At 43.2% G+C, this 13,878-nt stretch overlaps 1 protein-coding gene across 3 annotated transcripts in view; it reads right to left on the reverse strand.

Moving 5' to 3' along the window:
• ZFYVE9 (zinc finger FYVE-type containing 9) overlaps positions 1-13,878 on the reverse strand; it is a 60,442-nt gene that overhangs the window by 2,834 nt on the left and 43,730 nt on the right. For all 3 annotated transcript variants that reach the window (XM_075424487.1, XM_075424488.1, XM_075424486.1), the window contains 6 exons: positions 9,455-9,679; positions 6,967-7,049; positions 6,115-6,219; positions 3,551-3,701; positions 2,432-2,512; positions 921-1,083 (listed from right to left, as the gene is read on the reverse strand). In XM_075424487.1, coding sequence (XP_075280602.1) covers positions 921-1,083; positions 2,432-2,512; positions 3,551-3,701; positions 6,115-6,219; positions 6,967-7,049; positions 9,455-9,679 — 808 coding nt within the window. The remainder of the gene's footprint in view (positions 1-920; positions 1,084-2,431; positions 2,513-3,550; positions 3,702-6,114; positions 6,220-6,966; positions 7,050-9,454; positions 9,680-13,878) is intronic.

The raw sequence follows: 13,878 nt of genomic DNA on the forward strand, positions 1-13,878 counted from the left end.
ACAGAACTCCCCACAGGCTTCTCTCAGGGTGCCAAAACCAATTCTGGAGCACAAATGCTAATTGTGACGATGGTGCTGGGCCTGGATCTCCACGGTGAGCGGCCTTTCTGGAATGGGCTCCTACGGGGCTGTGCAGGAGGGAAGAGCAGAGAGGCAGCGTCCTCCCTGCTGTGCCCTGCAGCTCCTTCCCATGACGCCCGCCCTGGGCAATAGGCGCAAACCAGGTGCAGGAAGGACCTTCCTGCAGGTTTTCAGCAAAGCTTCGCACCCGAGCTGGGATCTCGTAAGGTGCTGACACAGCAATGAGGCACTTCATACAGGTTTTATCTTTGTAACCTCAGTGTAGGCCAGCAACACCTGGAACGCTCCTTACACAGCCCAGAATTTAATTACAGAACCTAAGACTGACCCAGAGAGCCTGAAACTAAAAAAAAATACCCTTCTTTCTAGATGCTGAGCCCTTAAACATTGTACCCATGACAACAGCACTTTACTGCCGTAAATACCGAAGCTGCTGTACACACCCTTCTTTTGCCTTAACTATCAAGAGCCCAAATATCCTGTTGATGTTCAGCAATTTCATTTCCAGCACTACTTAATGTCAACTAAGCACCAAGAGAGCAAAGCGACCACGATGTGCAGGGTTCAGCACGGCACACTGGAGACAGATCAGTGGTTTCCAATAACTGGATACTGGCAATGGCAAAAAATCCATAGCATTGACGACTTTCTAAATTGATGCCCCAAAGCTCCGGTGTCTCAATTCTATTTTCATTACATTTAATTGCATCTTATCACTCAAAACAGGGGCACAGACTTGTAATTCCTATTGATTTGAAGACTCAGGCACCTTATAAGATCGATTAAAATTTTTAACAGTCAGTCACCATCCAATGTCAAGTCATTACTGCCCTACTTACCCCTTACTGAAGTTTTTATCATCTTCTACCCACTGAATATGAACGTGTTCCTGAGGATCTTCAGCATCTGCTTTGCCACAAGTGATGGTGAAGTCTTTCATCTCTCTCAAGGCCTGCCTCAAAGAGTCCATGTTCTCAGCAGTTATCTGGACCATTACTCCATCTAGGGAACCAAGAAACCCCCATAAGCCAAGATAAGCCACACTGAACAGAGCCTACACAAAAAAAAGAAACAAACACCCTTCCTCCTTCAGCAACAGAAAGGTTAAACATCTATTTTAAGAGTCATAGGCAGCAACGCTTCATAAGGCCATTTCTGAACTCTCAGATTCCCAGAACATAGCACTGATGAGGGCTGACGGGGGAAACACAAGAATAATGTGATGCCCACCTGCCAGGTAAAGTCAGCTACAGCAACGGCCGCATTAGTTTGCCTCTAAACCTGACACCTGCTCTAGGCAACCCCCAGCAACCCAGTCAGGATCACCTCCACTGGCACTGGAGGCAGCGCTCCAGCAGTTCTGGGGAAGTCCACGCTTGCCCGAGTGGCAAAAGATACAGAATTTGGATTGGATCAGTCTAAATGACTGCAGAAATAACGGGGGAATGATACACTTCCCAAACGTGCAGACTCCTTGCCTGAATCCACCTGTACCTCTGTCTTGCACTAAACCACCAATGCAGACACAGAAAATGGTACGATGACCTGCTTATGCTGACTTACAGTCAGACGGCTGCTTTTCAGCCCTGGCTGACCCCTCACCCACGGACTGCGTGCTCACACAGCTGCAAGCTCTCCGGCTGGCACAGCTTCACGAGTTCCTGCTCATCAGTGGAGCTGTGCTAACTGACTGCACGCGTGGGCTTCTTGCATACCTTCCTCACAAACGGCAAGGAGCACGCTTAAAACACTGCTGTCTGCACTGTCACATCTGCAGTGAGTTTAGACTACAAAGTTCTGTAGCTCAGCTAACGAGCAATAGTGGCTTTCAGTCCAGTCTACATGGTCGGCATTTATTTCTGTGACATGACAACTGGTAAAAGAAGAACAAATCAGAGAGGCGCCAGCTCAGCCGTCTCGACTTTTCATGTTCTCATCTGCCCACACAGAAGCACATCAACAATGCACATTCATAACGGTGCATAATGCAGAGCTATCTGGGAACAGATTAAGTTCAGCAGGGCTTCCTCTCCTGGTCGGTGGATTACACACTCCATATTTCTTAGGTTCACAATTTCCTCATTCAACTCAAACCAGAAACTGCCCACAGGCTCAAAGCCAGGTATTTCACATCTTACCCTCGTTTTCTTGTGTCCCTGTTCTACAGCATCTGGACAAGTTCCTCCTCATTAAAGGAAACAGGGGGTTTTTTTGGCTAAAAAGTAGGCTAAAGCCAAAGCAGCAGCACAATTCAAATGCCCAAGGCATAACCGCAGAGCCCTGATAACTGCAGAGCTGAGCCATGTTAAGAGGGAAGCAGTGTGTTTTAAGCAAGCAGTTGAGTTCTTACCTTCTACTATACTGGATTTGGCAAGGTAGCCTGAAGAGGATTTTAAAGCTCCACTGAACACAAAGAAGCTGGCACCAGTCACTGCAACAACAACAACAGGCGTGATTTAGCGAGGCTTCTGTCGACGCAGTGCCTCACCCAAGAATCTGGTGTCACCGCTCTATCATTCGGAGAGGTGATTAATCTAAATCAGGACAAATGCCGCTTAGAATTATGGTGACTTTAACGCACATCACCGGCTTGGACATGGAAGGGCAAATCACCCAGTTATTTTCTAAACTGGACAACAGTTTTTTGTCAGCCTTAATAAATGCTCATCTTTCATCACTCTCCCTCTCCCCACACACACCGCTAAGTTTCAGGACTAACTCAGGGTAATAAGTACAGAATTAACTTCTAAATGTTCCCATACAGCTGACAAAAATTGTGATTTAAAGTAAAGTTCTCTTAAATGACTACATTATGAAATTCCTGCTGGAAATCCCTCTTCTTGTCCCATACGTAAAATGAACAGAAGTCAGATAAGACCATCAGTCCTGAGTGACATCCCATGCCAGTATACTCACTGGAGTGACTGGGGATACTTGCCAAACATAAAAGTTGGCCTCTGTCTCGCTTGTGCTCATTTGGAGATAGTATAAATGTCTTTGCCAGAAATTTCCCCCCAAACCCACAACATTTAAATTCTCAGCACACTGCTGCTGCAGCCTTTCAGCCTCCTCTAACAAAAATAAAGCCTGGAAATTAGATGGTCTAACTGAGGTGAACAGGAGGAGTTTCCTGAAGATGCATTATTAAAATGCTGCTGTTGTTGGTTATTCCTATTGACCTTTCTCTCACACTAAATCTCATCTTCCTCCTTTCACATGGTGTAGGTCAAGCAGAGGCAACCACAACCTCACCTGTAGTCTCCAACACGTCTAACTCAAAGCTGCCCATTCAGTAACGCCAGCAGTCAGAATTACTTTCTCTGAATGCCTAATGGAAACGCAGAGAAATGCAGGCAAACCCAGTGCGGACCGATTCACAAAGGCACATGCTGGAACGGCAACACAAACGGCAAAGAAGTCACGCAGAGCGCCGGGAGGGAACGGCCTCCTCATGAACCCGCGTTCTCACCCTTCCTCGGCTGATTATGGATGCTGATGGCCTGCGTCTGGTAATTCCCGTCATCGTTCTGAACGCACACCAGATGCGAGTCTGCCTTCTCATTGAAGCACGCTCCCCCTGCTAGAACATGCTCGTTGGATTTGTTCATGGCTTTCATCATCTGCAAACAGAAAGGTTTACCATTTCTACCCTGTTCGTCGAGCGCTACCATAAATAGATGATTCTTGGAACAGTCTAATCAGACAGAGCAAGCTTCTCAACAGCGCTTGTATTCTCCTGTCAGATTGCGGCCCTCAGAACCATAAACTGATTTTGAAAAAAGGGTTCAGGTCTTACACTGTCCAGATGCTTTAAAGTGCCACCTTTTATGTAATTAAGATAAATGGTATATGGGATAGCTGAGCTATAGGTTGCAAAAGCTGTTTTAAAAAAATAAAAATTCACAGGAAAAAAACATTAGAAAAACACTGGGATGACATACCTGGCTTGTTTACACAACTACAGTTGCTTATGGCATAAATCACAAATGCTGCCTCCACAGCTCGGTGCTAGACTAGCGGCATTTCAGACCAGTTCTGCCATGATCAGACACCAAAGCTTTAGTGTCTCTGAGCTTCACCTGCATGAACTGGTGAAACTGGGATCAATGTTCCCAATTTGAAGACTTCTAAAAAAGATCTGAATCACAGGTATCCAGAAATAATTTTAATTCTTTGCAAAGGAGACCTCCAAAAAGCTTCCAGAAATGTTTGTGATGTATATGCACTTCAGTTTTGCTGATTATCATCTCGCATACACCTAGCTACACGTCTTGACAAAATATTCTTGTAAATTATACGGCATCTTTCCTTTTCTCCTCTCCTCCTCTTCCTGGAGGCTTAGACTCTGAGATTTTTGATACAAAAGAAACCTGAGGGAGTCATCTATCTCTGGAATTTGTTTCAAAACCAAAAATTGTGTGTTTGCTTAAAATAAAAAAAGGCAAATTAAATTGCACACCCCCCAATGAAAACCCAGATGAGAAGGAAAATGCTGAATTATTTGCCATCTCTTAACAGCACTCACACTCCCGTCCTCTGCTTCCTGCAGCTGATAAGCATGCACGCTACACACAGCACGTTTGTCTCAGTCTAACACAAAACCCTAATTATAGTGTCAGGAACATTAGCTGACGTGCACCATTGGCAAATGTGCACAGGTGTAATGTTTGGGGAGGAACCTTAATTAAGATTTTGCATCAGACAACAGTGTATTTCATTATCTAATTTATCATGTCATGCTCCAGAAACAAGATCTTAGCTCACCAGCAGCCATCTTCATGGAGCCCAGTAGCTGCCGTTAGCATAACAAGTGACAACTGGACACGGCGACTGTACTTTGTAACAAGGGAACTGATTAAAAAATGACTGTCACCTTTGCTAAGGGACTAAACAGGCAACCAGGTATCACTAGAAGTTGTACACAATTAAAATAGATTTGAAGATAAAAATATGTATTTAATAATAAACCTCTATATTAGTATTTAATTTGTTAATTACAGTCTGGATTCTCCACATTTACTCTGTACATGAGATTTAAAACAAGTTTTTTACTTTCTAGAAAAGGCCTGGTAGCTGAATTCATCTTCATTCAAACTGTACTTCGATGAAAAATCTCCAGTAATTCAGCCTTTCAACTGGATTGCACGCAATAATGTTAAATAAATAACACTTTATTTAAAAAGCTGAATCCTTGCTTCACACTAGAAAAAGAACCAAACCCGCCGCAGAGATTTTGCCAAGCTGGTAACACAGGGATTTCCTCACAGCCCAGCTTAGTGCCACGTCTGACACAGAACTGAAGCTAACACCCTTGCAAGTGTCAGGCACAGCTCACACCTCACAAACCGCATCTTGTGTGCCAATCCGTACTTAATGCACGTAAACTTAACTGACCTTTCCCATTTTCTCACAACTGCATCAACAATTAATATGCCCTTTAACAGACCCTTTATCTTCTTGCTTCGGCAGTTTCAGCTTTTTCAAACTTTACACAACACTTTTTCCTTTTTTTATTTTTTCACCCAGCTTTCTAAACAGCAGTACATCCCAAAGATGCGGACTGATTTTCTCACATCAGAAATAAGTATATGATGTAGATGTTGAGAGAAATTTTACATAAAATAAACAGCAACCCAGAAAATACTAATAAATACTTCGAATATGCACACACAACATAGATGAGAAAAGCTCGTGCATGTTTTCCTCCTAGTTTACCTCAAGCGTAAAGTTTGTCAACTTATCTGTTCAAATCAAACCAGTCTTTTCTATTGTTTACAATTACACTTTACATGTAAACATTTGAAAAACCTGAAGCATAAGAGTTTAAGAGTTTAATTAATAATAAATTGAATTGCATTCTTTCTGTGGAGCCACCCTCAATCACTTTCAAAACATGTGTGCATCATGCATTTATCATGCACTTTTGAGGCAGTTTTCCCTAGTGGTACTGAATAAAATGAAATTCTTTTAGGTTCCAGGTCCTCCAGCCACAAAGAAACTGTACACAAATGTATTTCTTACAAGTATTATTACCTCATTGTATCTGTTGCTAGGAATTTTGATGCTGGTTTTTCTGACTTCCATATCAACCACTAAACCCTGGACCACCGGCAGCGTGTACTGGTAATTTCTGAAGTCCTGGTAATTAAAACAAGTTTTTAAAAGTTAGGCATGATGATCATCATTAACACTGTAGGTTTCATAACTATCCTAATGACTACTAGTTAGCCCATTAAAATAATTGTAATCAGTGACTGAAAGGCAGGGAGGGAGACAGACATTACAGCTTGTAACCTGCATAACTGAAGTACACAAATGAAAAAACATCATCATGACTGTCAGGCATTTCACTGATTTTCTCACATCAGAATTAATATTCTCCAGCCTTGAACGTCATCACTGTACAGAAGAAAATTTGTTCTCTGTGTCCTGTTACACTACTGGATAGAGTTACTAGTTTTTCTAGCAGTGAGATTAAGTCACGCATCGAAGAGAATTTTCTATATTGAAAATACTAGCAAAGTAGGAAGAGCTAACAACTCCGCTTCAGCTGAAGCCCTGTATAAACAGAGAGCTGTGCCTGCGCACTGTGATGACCCACTACTTCTGGGGAAGGAATCCGAGCAACCAATGCACTTGTTTTAAGACCCAAACATTCTCAGGTGGCCAAGTTTTGGATGTTGATTTGGGTACCTTTTTACAATTCGCTCTGTTGTTGAAAGCCAACATCCAGTATCAGTAACAGCAGGTAAATTCACCCAAACATCGCTATTCCCTCTTGCCATCTTCTCAGCCTGCCAGCTACTATGTGCAACGGGAGCACAGCTGTCCCCACCCTGACCCATTCGCACCGATGCGACGTGCACACTCAGTGTCAGCACTTACTGCAAGCAGGTTCATAATCGTGTGTCCAGTCTCTCCAAACAAAGGCTTACGGAATCTGACACTAAAAAGTGGGCACGGATAAACTAGGATAAAATAAAACAGAAAAGGTCAGATTGAAATGTACCTACTGAGATTCTGCAAAAACAGACTCCAACACAATCTCTTCAGCTGAATATGGTAAGCAGCAAAAGAAGAGACTGAAAAGATGACCAGAGTTTAAAAAGCAAAAGCGAAGCAGGCTTTAAGATTATGATGCACCTTACATGTGTCATGGCTCCTTTCCCACCGTGCTAGAAACAATATGAAGAATTATGTGGAATGCTTACAAGTGCCACACTGCAAGACTGAAACCTAGCGATCTGGATGCTGATTGCAAAGATGACCTTTCTAAATGCTTTTCTCAGGCTATTTCTTGGAAATGGTCTCCTCCTTTTTTATCACCATCCTGCTGCTCTCCACTACAGCATCATAAGCCGTTAGCTTCTGTGGCTGACATGTGACATTCAAGTGGTAATCCTGAGATTACTTCATTTTCAGTTTTCAAAAGTTCACAAGAACGTGGCAAATTCTCTACAGGAGTATGTCAAAAACCATTAAAATTACATTTATGGTATGTCAGCAATGCAAAATACCTGCATTCCTTGGCTGACTTCGGCATACTTGTAAAATATCTATGACGCAATTCAAAGGGTAGTGTATGGATCTGGCCACATTACATTATGTTGCATCAGAAGCCGTAACAGCGCTTGAAACATGACTCATGCAGTAATATGTAATGTCAGGTCTTCTAAACGCATGTTTGAAGGAAGGTTCCTAAACTATCCTCAGGCAAACACTCAGCCTGACTTCCCAAAATGCCACACATCTTCACAGTTCCCAGCACAGTCATCAGGATTTCCCAATAGAAATCAGCTCCAGCTTCTGCACACTGATGATCCAGAAAGCATCAGAACTCCTACACACACACCATACAGCTGACAGACTCCTGCACAGTGTCCTGAGGCACCAGGAGCAGCTGAATGTCCTGTGGCTGCCAGCCCGACCGCATCCAGCAGCTCAGCTACACCCCAGATGCACTGACTTCCCTGCGCTTGAGCTGTACAGCTGGTCTGCAGGTGCTCAGCAGATGTTTTCTGGACATCTAGCAACCCAGAGTGACTCCTGCACCTGATCTGCTGTGCGTTCAGCAGCACTGGACAAATGGCCAAAATCTGACAATTCCACCAGAAAAGAGGATGTATCCAAGGAAACCTGGGCCACAAACGCAGCCCTTTCCAAGAGGGGACTGAGGAAGCGATCTGCAGTCACAGCTGTCACAGCACCAGCGAATACAATACGCCTAAATCCAAACCACAGCTATGGAAGTGATTCAAACCCCAGCTTCCCAACGTACTCAGAGCAGGTACTTCTGTCTGTGAATATCAAAACATTTGTTTCTGTGCTCAAAAACAGATGTCACATCCAAAATATGAGCATCTTTGTTTGTTTTTCTGAACGTTTACAGGAATAAATACACTGCCTAAAAACCTCACGGATACATACAAAAACTTACATGCCTTTAACACTAATGGTTCTTTGGACAAATTTAACCTGCCGTCCTCATCCTCAGAAAGCAAATTTTGAAGATTTTCTTTTTCTTCTCCAGTAACATAGGCATTTTATGAAAAATTCCCAATGTTCCCTGAGCATCAAAAGTTAAATTTACAAATCCCTATAAAGCATATTCTAAAACTTATTTTGTTACAAAGTTTTGAAAAATTTTTGTAAAAAACTTAACAGACCATTTTCATAGTAATTCAGATTTACCAGTTTGCCAATTAGAACAGCAGACGAGCAAGACAGAAAATTTTTGGCCCATCATGGTGGACAGACTTCCTACAATCTCTTTGTTCCAGTGATGGCAAGTGTCTTTTGAAAAAGATTTTATCCTAACTTTATGCTAATTTCATGCTAACTGCTAAGGTTTGCACAGCTGAAACACTCTTCAGCTTACTTATTACTAGTTGCAACAGAATTTGTGCAACAAACTGCCACGTCAGTTGTCCCTGCACACATATTCTTAGTCTCTGGAAAATCAGCGTGGTTTTAAAAACCTAAACGCAAATGCCCTTTCATTTCAGCATGGAAAGAGCTTAACACCTCAAAGGCTATCCCTTGTCCTTACTACACCAGCTAAACCAGACTTGTTGTGCACATCTATTTCCGGTCACTAAGTGAACTACAAACAGCTGCTCAGAACTAGATTTGCCTCCACAAAAAGCCTCCCTGGTCAACCAGTACGGCTGAAAAAAGGCTGTAGGTCACACCACAATGTCTGTGCTGCTGTGCTGCTAGCTGGGTGCAACGTGGGTATGAAACAATTTTTACTTGCCTGTTTAAGCTTGTGTGGCTTTGATAGGTAACAATTTAGGGCTGGGTGAATGTGCTCTAAACTGGGATATATTCTCCTGCAGAAATAACTGCAGCTAAAAGAATGCATGTTACTTACGTCTGTATTCAGCTCCAAGTCTCAACATCAGCCGAATGGGGAACACTTTAGCCCAGGGAGTCTCCCATTTCTGAATGAGGATGCCAAACAAGTACGGTGGGGTTGGGAGCACCAGGTCTTGCAGGGACTGATACGTAGCTGCAACGTACAAGAACCCTCCATGTTCTTTGCTTCCAAGGAAGCTCTGGCTGAAAAAGGAGTGTCCCAGGTTGCCAACAACGTTACCTATGAACAAAAATGCTCATTACTTCACTAGGTTAAGAACTGTATAAAGAATTTAAAGATGGGAGAAAAAAAAATCCATATTAAACTCACTTTGCCTCCTGAAGCACTAGTGTCTATTAATCACACAAGAGACAATGATTTGCTGCACACAGGGGCTCAGGTTACCTCCTGTGCAGAAGTGCATAATCAATTATGGAATAACTGCTGTAGACTAGAGCCACCGAAGCCATGGTGTCTCCAGCAGATCCACCTTTGGTAACCACTGGTAGAAGTCAGTTTTGTAGGAACACGCACACATACTTTCATTTCTGCACTCGACTAAGCCATGTCTGCAAGTGTTACCTGGACACCACGTACAACCACAGAGCTACCACCTCTCCCGGAGGCAGACAAGCCTCACGCATTTCCGTGATCTGCCTGTTTGTTTCATGGAGATCTGCCTGTTTCAGGCAGTAGCGGCAGTGTAACGGAGGGGATGGTGCATCCCGGGGACAGCCAGAGAAGAGGACGGATAGCTCAGGCCAGTATTGCTGCTAAGGAACTGGTACCTGCGACCTCCCCCAGGCACTACAAACGCATCCACAGAAAGCCTGTTTTCAGTGTCTTCTAGATATTCAAGGGCTTTCCACTGCAGACGCTGCTGTTGACTGAACTAAACTTTTAGATGCAGCTGTGATTGAAGGAGAGATGTGCACCTGGTCAAACGATTAATGCCCACCGGACGTCCTTCCATTTAGGCAACCCACTGGGGTGCCTGCTCAGACACATACTGAAGATCTGGGTCATTTTAAGAATTACACAAAAGAGTGTTTATTTAATTAGTATACTTAATGTAAAACGCAACTGGGGGAGACACAGGGGAGAAACATCACTAATTTTTACTCACATTTTTACTCTTTGATGCTCTTAATTTCCAAAAATGTTTACACTGGAATGGCTGAATGAATTTGAATGTTGATTAGATTATTATAGCATCCAACACAGCATTTAACATTGAAGCAAAGAACCATGGTGTGATTCCTTTTATCAAGTGACAATAACAGCACGCAAATAATGTACAGAACAGCTGATCACAATTCTCTGTAGGAAAATGTGAATATTAATAGTGCTAATTTGCTCTCAAATCAAAACACCAGTAATTTCAGAGAGTGCACTGCGGTTGATCACGCCACTCATGAGGAATCACATGGGTTTGAGATACTCATGCAGACCTCCTGGGCTTCTGCAGTAATCCCAGGCTTTCCCACCTGCAGACAGAGAGACTGCTAAGTAGGAGTTTCTGCTCTTTCTCCACCGCCTCATAACGGAGTGTTTGTATTTGAACTCAAGGCAGTGGTGTACACGTCTCCAGCATGCACCTCAACTGGACAGTCACTGGAGGGCTTCTTCCTTTTACACACAAGAGACACACACAGACACACAAACACTAGGTTTTAAGTAAGTAAAACCATGAGTCACACAAGTGCATCTTTGACACCCTCAGCAATACAAGTAATGATCTTCAGGTTAAGCCTTCTCTATTCTTATACTGCAAAACAGCCTAAAACTTATACACAAGCATTTACAAATGCAAGAAAAATAAATACAGTAGGTACAGTTCTGGCCAGCAAAGGACAGGTTAACCAATGAGTCCTTTCAAGTCTCTCTTTTGCACTGAACTCCTACGAAAGTCCCAAGTCACAGCAGCTCTCCACGAAACCAGCGCCGGCGTGAGAATAATACAGCTACTCCTGCCTCACTCCGGAGATGTGGCCATGCAGCTCCACATCCCTCCACACAAACCCTGGCATAATCACTGAGTATTGCTTTCTTCACATGACCTTGGGAGCTCCTCCTTTACATACAACTACTGTCAAGTCTGTAAACAAAAGGCTCTTTTTATATTCCAACTAACACATTCAGGGATTTCCTTGCTGTTCAAATCTGTGGGTACCTTAGTAGAATTGGTTTTTTTCTGTACCACAAGGTGCTCTAAGTTCTCAAGTTCTCTGTTAGAAGGTGACAGGCTCCGGCACCCCAGGCACCCCGTGGCAGTGTGCAGCTCATTCGTAGCTTGCAACTATCCTGCAAAGCCGATTTGTAATTTTGCAGATACATACAAGCCAGAGTTGACACCATCAAGCTAGATCGAATTCCAGAACTCTTATAGTGGCTACAATTTCTGTAATGTTCAGCTGAGCATAGTTGATGAAAACTAGCTACTGGTCAAACTGAAGGACTAACTTGATTAATAGAGCCACATCAAATGCTGTCAGCTGCTCAAAATCATTGATCCTGCTGTCATAGTTTAACTCAGCAGCTGGCAACTCAGCATTAGAGAGTGGCTTGCTCACCCCGCCTCTTCTGCCCGCAGCATATGGAGGAGAAATGGACAAAAAAGTAAAGCTCGTGGGTTGAGATAAGGACAGCTTAATAAGGCAACAAAGTTAATGCTAATACTACTAATGATAATTATAATGATAATAATAAATATGCAAAACTAACTATACATAATGCAATTTTTCTCACCACCCAAGAACTGATTTGCAGCCAGTCCCCAAGCAGCGGTCGCAGAACCTCGGAAATCGCAAATTTCACAAAATTCCCAAAAAAGTTCAAACTCCTGGACAAGAGAGGCTTTGAACTCACTGAAAGAGGAAAGAAGAAAGATTCCTGCCCCCCAGCCAACCCCCATTCATAAACTGAGCATGACACCTATGGTATGGAATATTTCCGTGGGCCATCTCGGCTATCTGCCCGGCTATGCTCCCTTCCAGCACCTGCACACCCGCTCATTAGCTGAATATGGGAAACTGGAAAAAAAGTCCTTGATTTCATAGCAACAACTGAAAACACCAGTGTTATCAACATTCTCCTCCTACTAAATCCAAAACACAGCAGCTACTGGGGGGAAAATTAACTCTATCCCAGCCGAAACCAGGACACCTGCCCCTGTGCCAATGCATCTCTCTGTCCGCCTGTGCTGTGACACTGCTGCCTGCTCAGTGAACACTCTGCTAACGCACCAACTTGGGCATCTTGCTAGTGAGCGCAAACCAGTATATCAATTGGAGTTCATGAAAAAGATATTCACTTACCTAAAATAGCTGCTGGCACTTTTCTAACTTAGCTCCAATGATTTGCTTTTGCAGTTCCCACGTACCCTCACTAACCTCCTCTTCTTCATTTATACTTCCTTTTCCTCTTCCCATCTGTTCTTACCCAAATAGAAGCTACAGGCCTGATAGTTACTTGTGAGGTTCTCAGTTCCAACAACACAACCATAATAATCCCTTCTAACCTTAAAATGTATGAAGTGTACGAACAGCTAAACTGAATTCAATTCTGCACCTTTTTCTGAAGTATTTTTGATGTGAAAAAGGCTAGGCAAAGTAAAGCTGTACAATACCAAACAGTTCTGAGACGTGCGGTACTGCCCACTGGGATGACAAAGCAATCAGACATTTCCACTTGTGACTGATGCCAAGTGCTGCAGCAGAAGGGGACGACTACTTATTTTTTCCATTTCTGGAGAGGGAGCTTCAAGGCTCACACGCTTGGGGTGCCTTAACACGAATTTTTTCAGCCAACAGAAACATGAAAAAACCTCTCAGAGTGGAATCTGCAACTCAGCTGATCAGCACTTTGCTACCATAAGCCTCAGTGTTGTAAATTACTCCTTTTGACACAAGCAGCTCACACAGTGCAAGCTCCAACAGGTTACCGCTATTAAGAAGACAAACTACTGGGATTAGGTAGTTGTGCTGTTCATCATTTATTAGAGCACGCTATGTGGAAAGCATGGGAAGAATCCAGCGTTTTCCTACACACCTCTCTAGTGCCCTTTTCAACCAGCAAACCCAAGTCAAAAAGCATTTCTGCACTGACCAGGAGTTGTCAGCCTTTCCTGTCACATCTTCGAAGGTGGTTCCAAGTCAAGGCCCCACTGATAAGTTGCTATTAACAGTCTGACATGGTCAAACTGAACCCACTGCACCATTACACATGTTAAGCATAGAACTGTGTTTCAGAAGCTTGTAGAGAAAGTGTAGCTGTCAGAAAAACGTTCAATAAAAGCTACCCTTCTCAAAAGCATATACTTTAATTTACAAAATACCACAACTTCCTTTCTAAAGACGTAATCTCAGAGTGAACAGAAAGGTGCCTTTCCTTATATTAAATTCCAGCACCTGACATGAGACAATTGACGTTATTTAGGA

This window comes from Opisthocomus hoazin, chromosome 6, assembly GCF_030867145.1.
Source record: "Opisthocomus hoazin isolate bOpiHoa1 chromosome 6, bOpiHoa1.hap1, whole genome shotgun sequence".
Taxonomy (NCBI): domain Eukaryota; kingdom Metazoa; phylum Chordata; class Aves; order Opisthocomiformes; family Opisthocomidae; genus Opisthocomus; species Opisthocomus hoazin.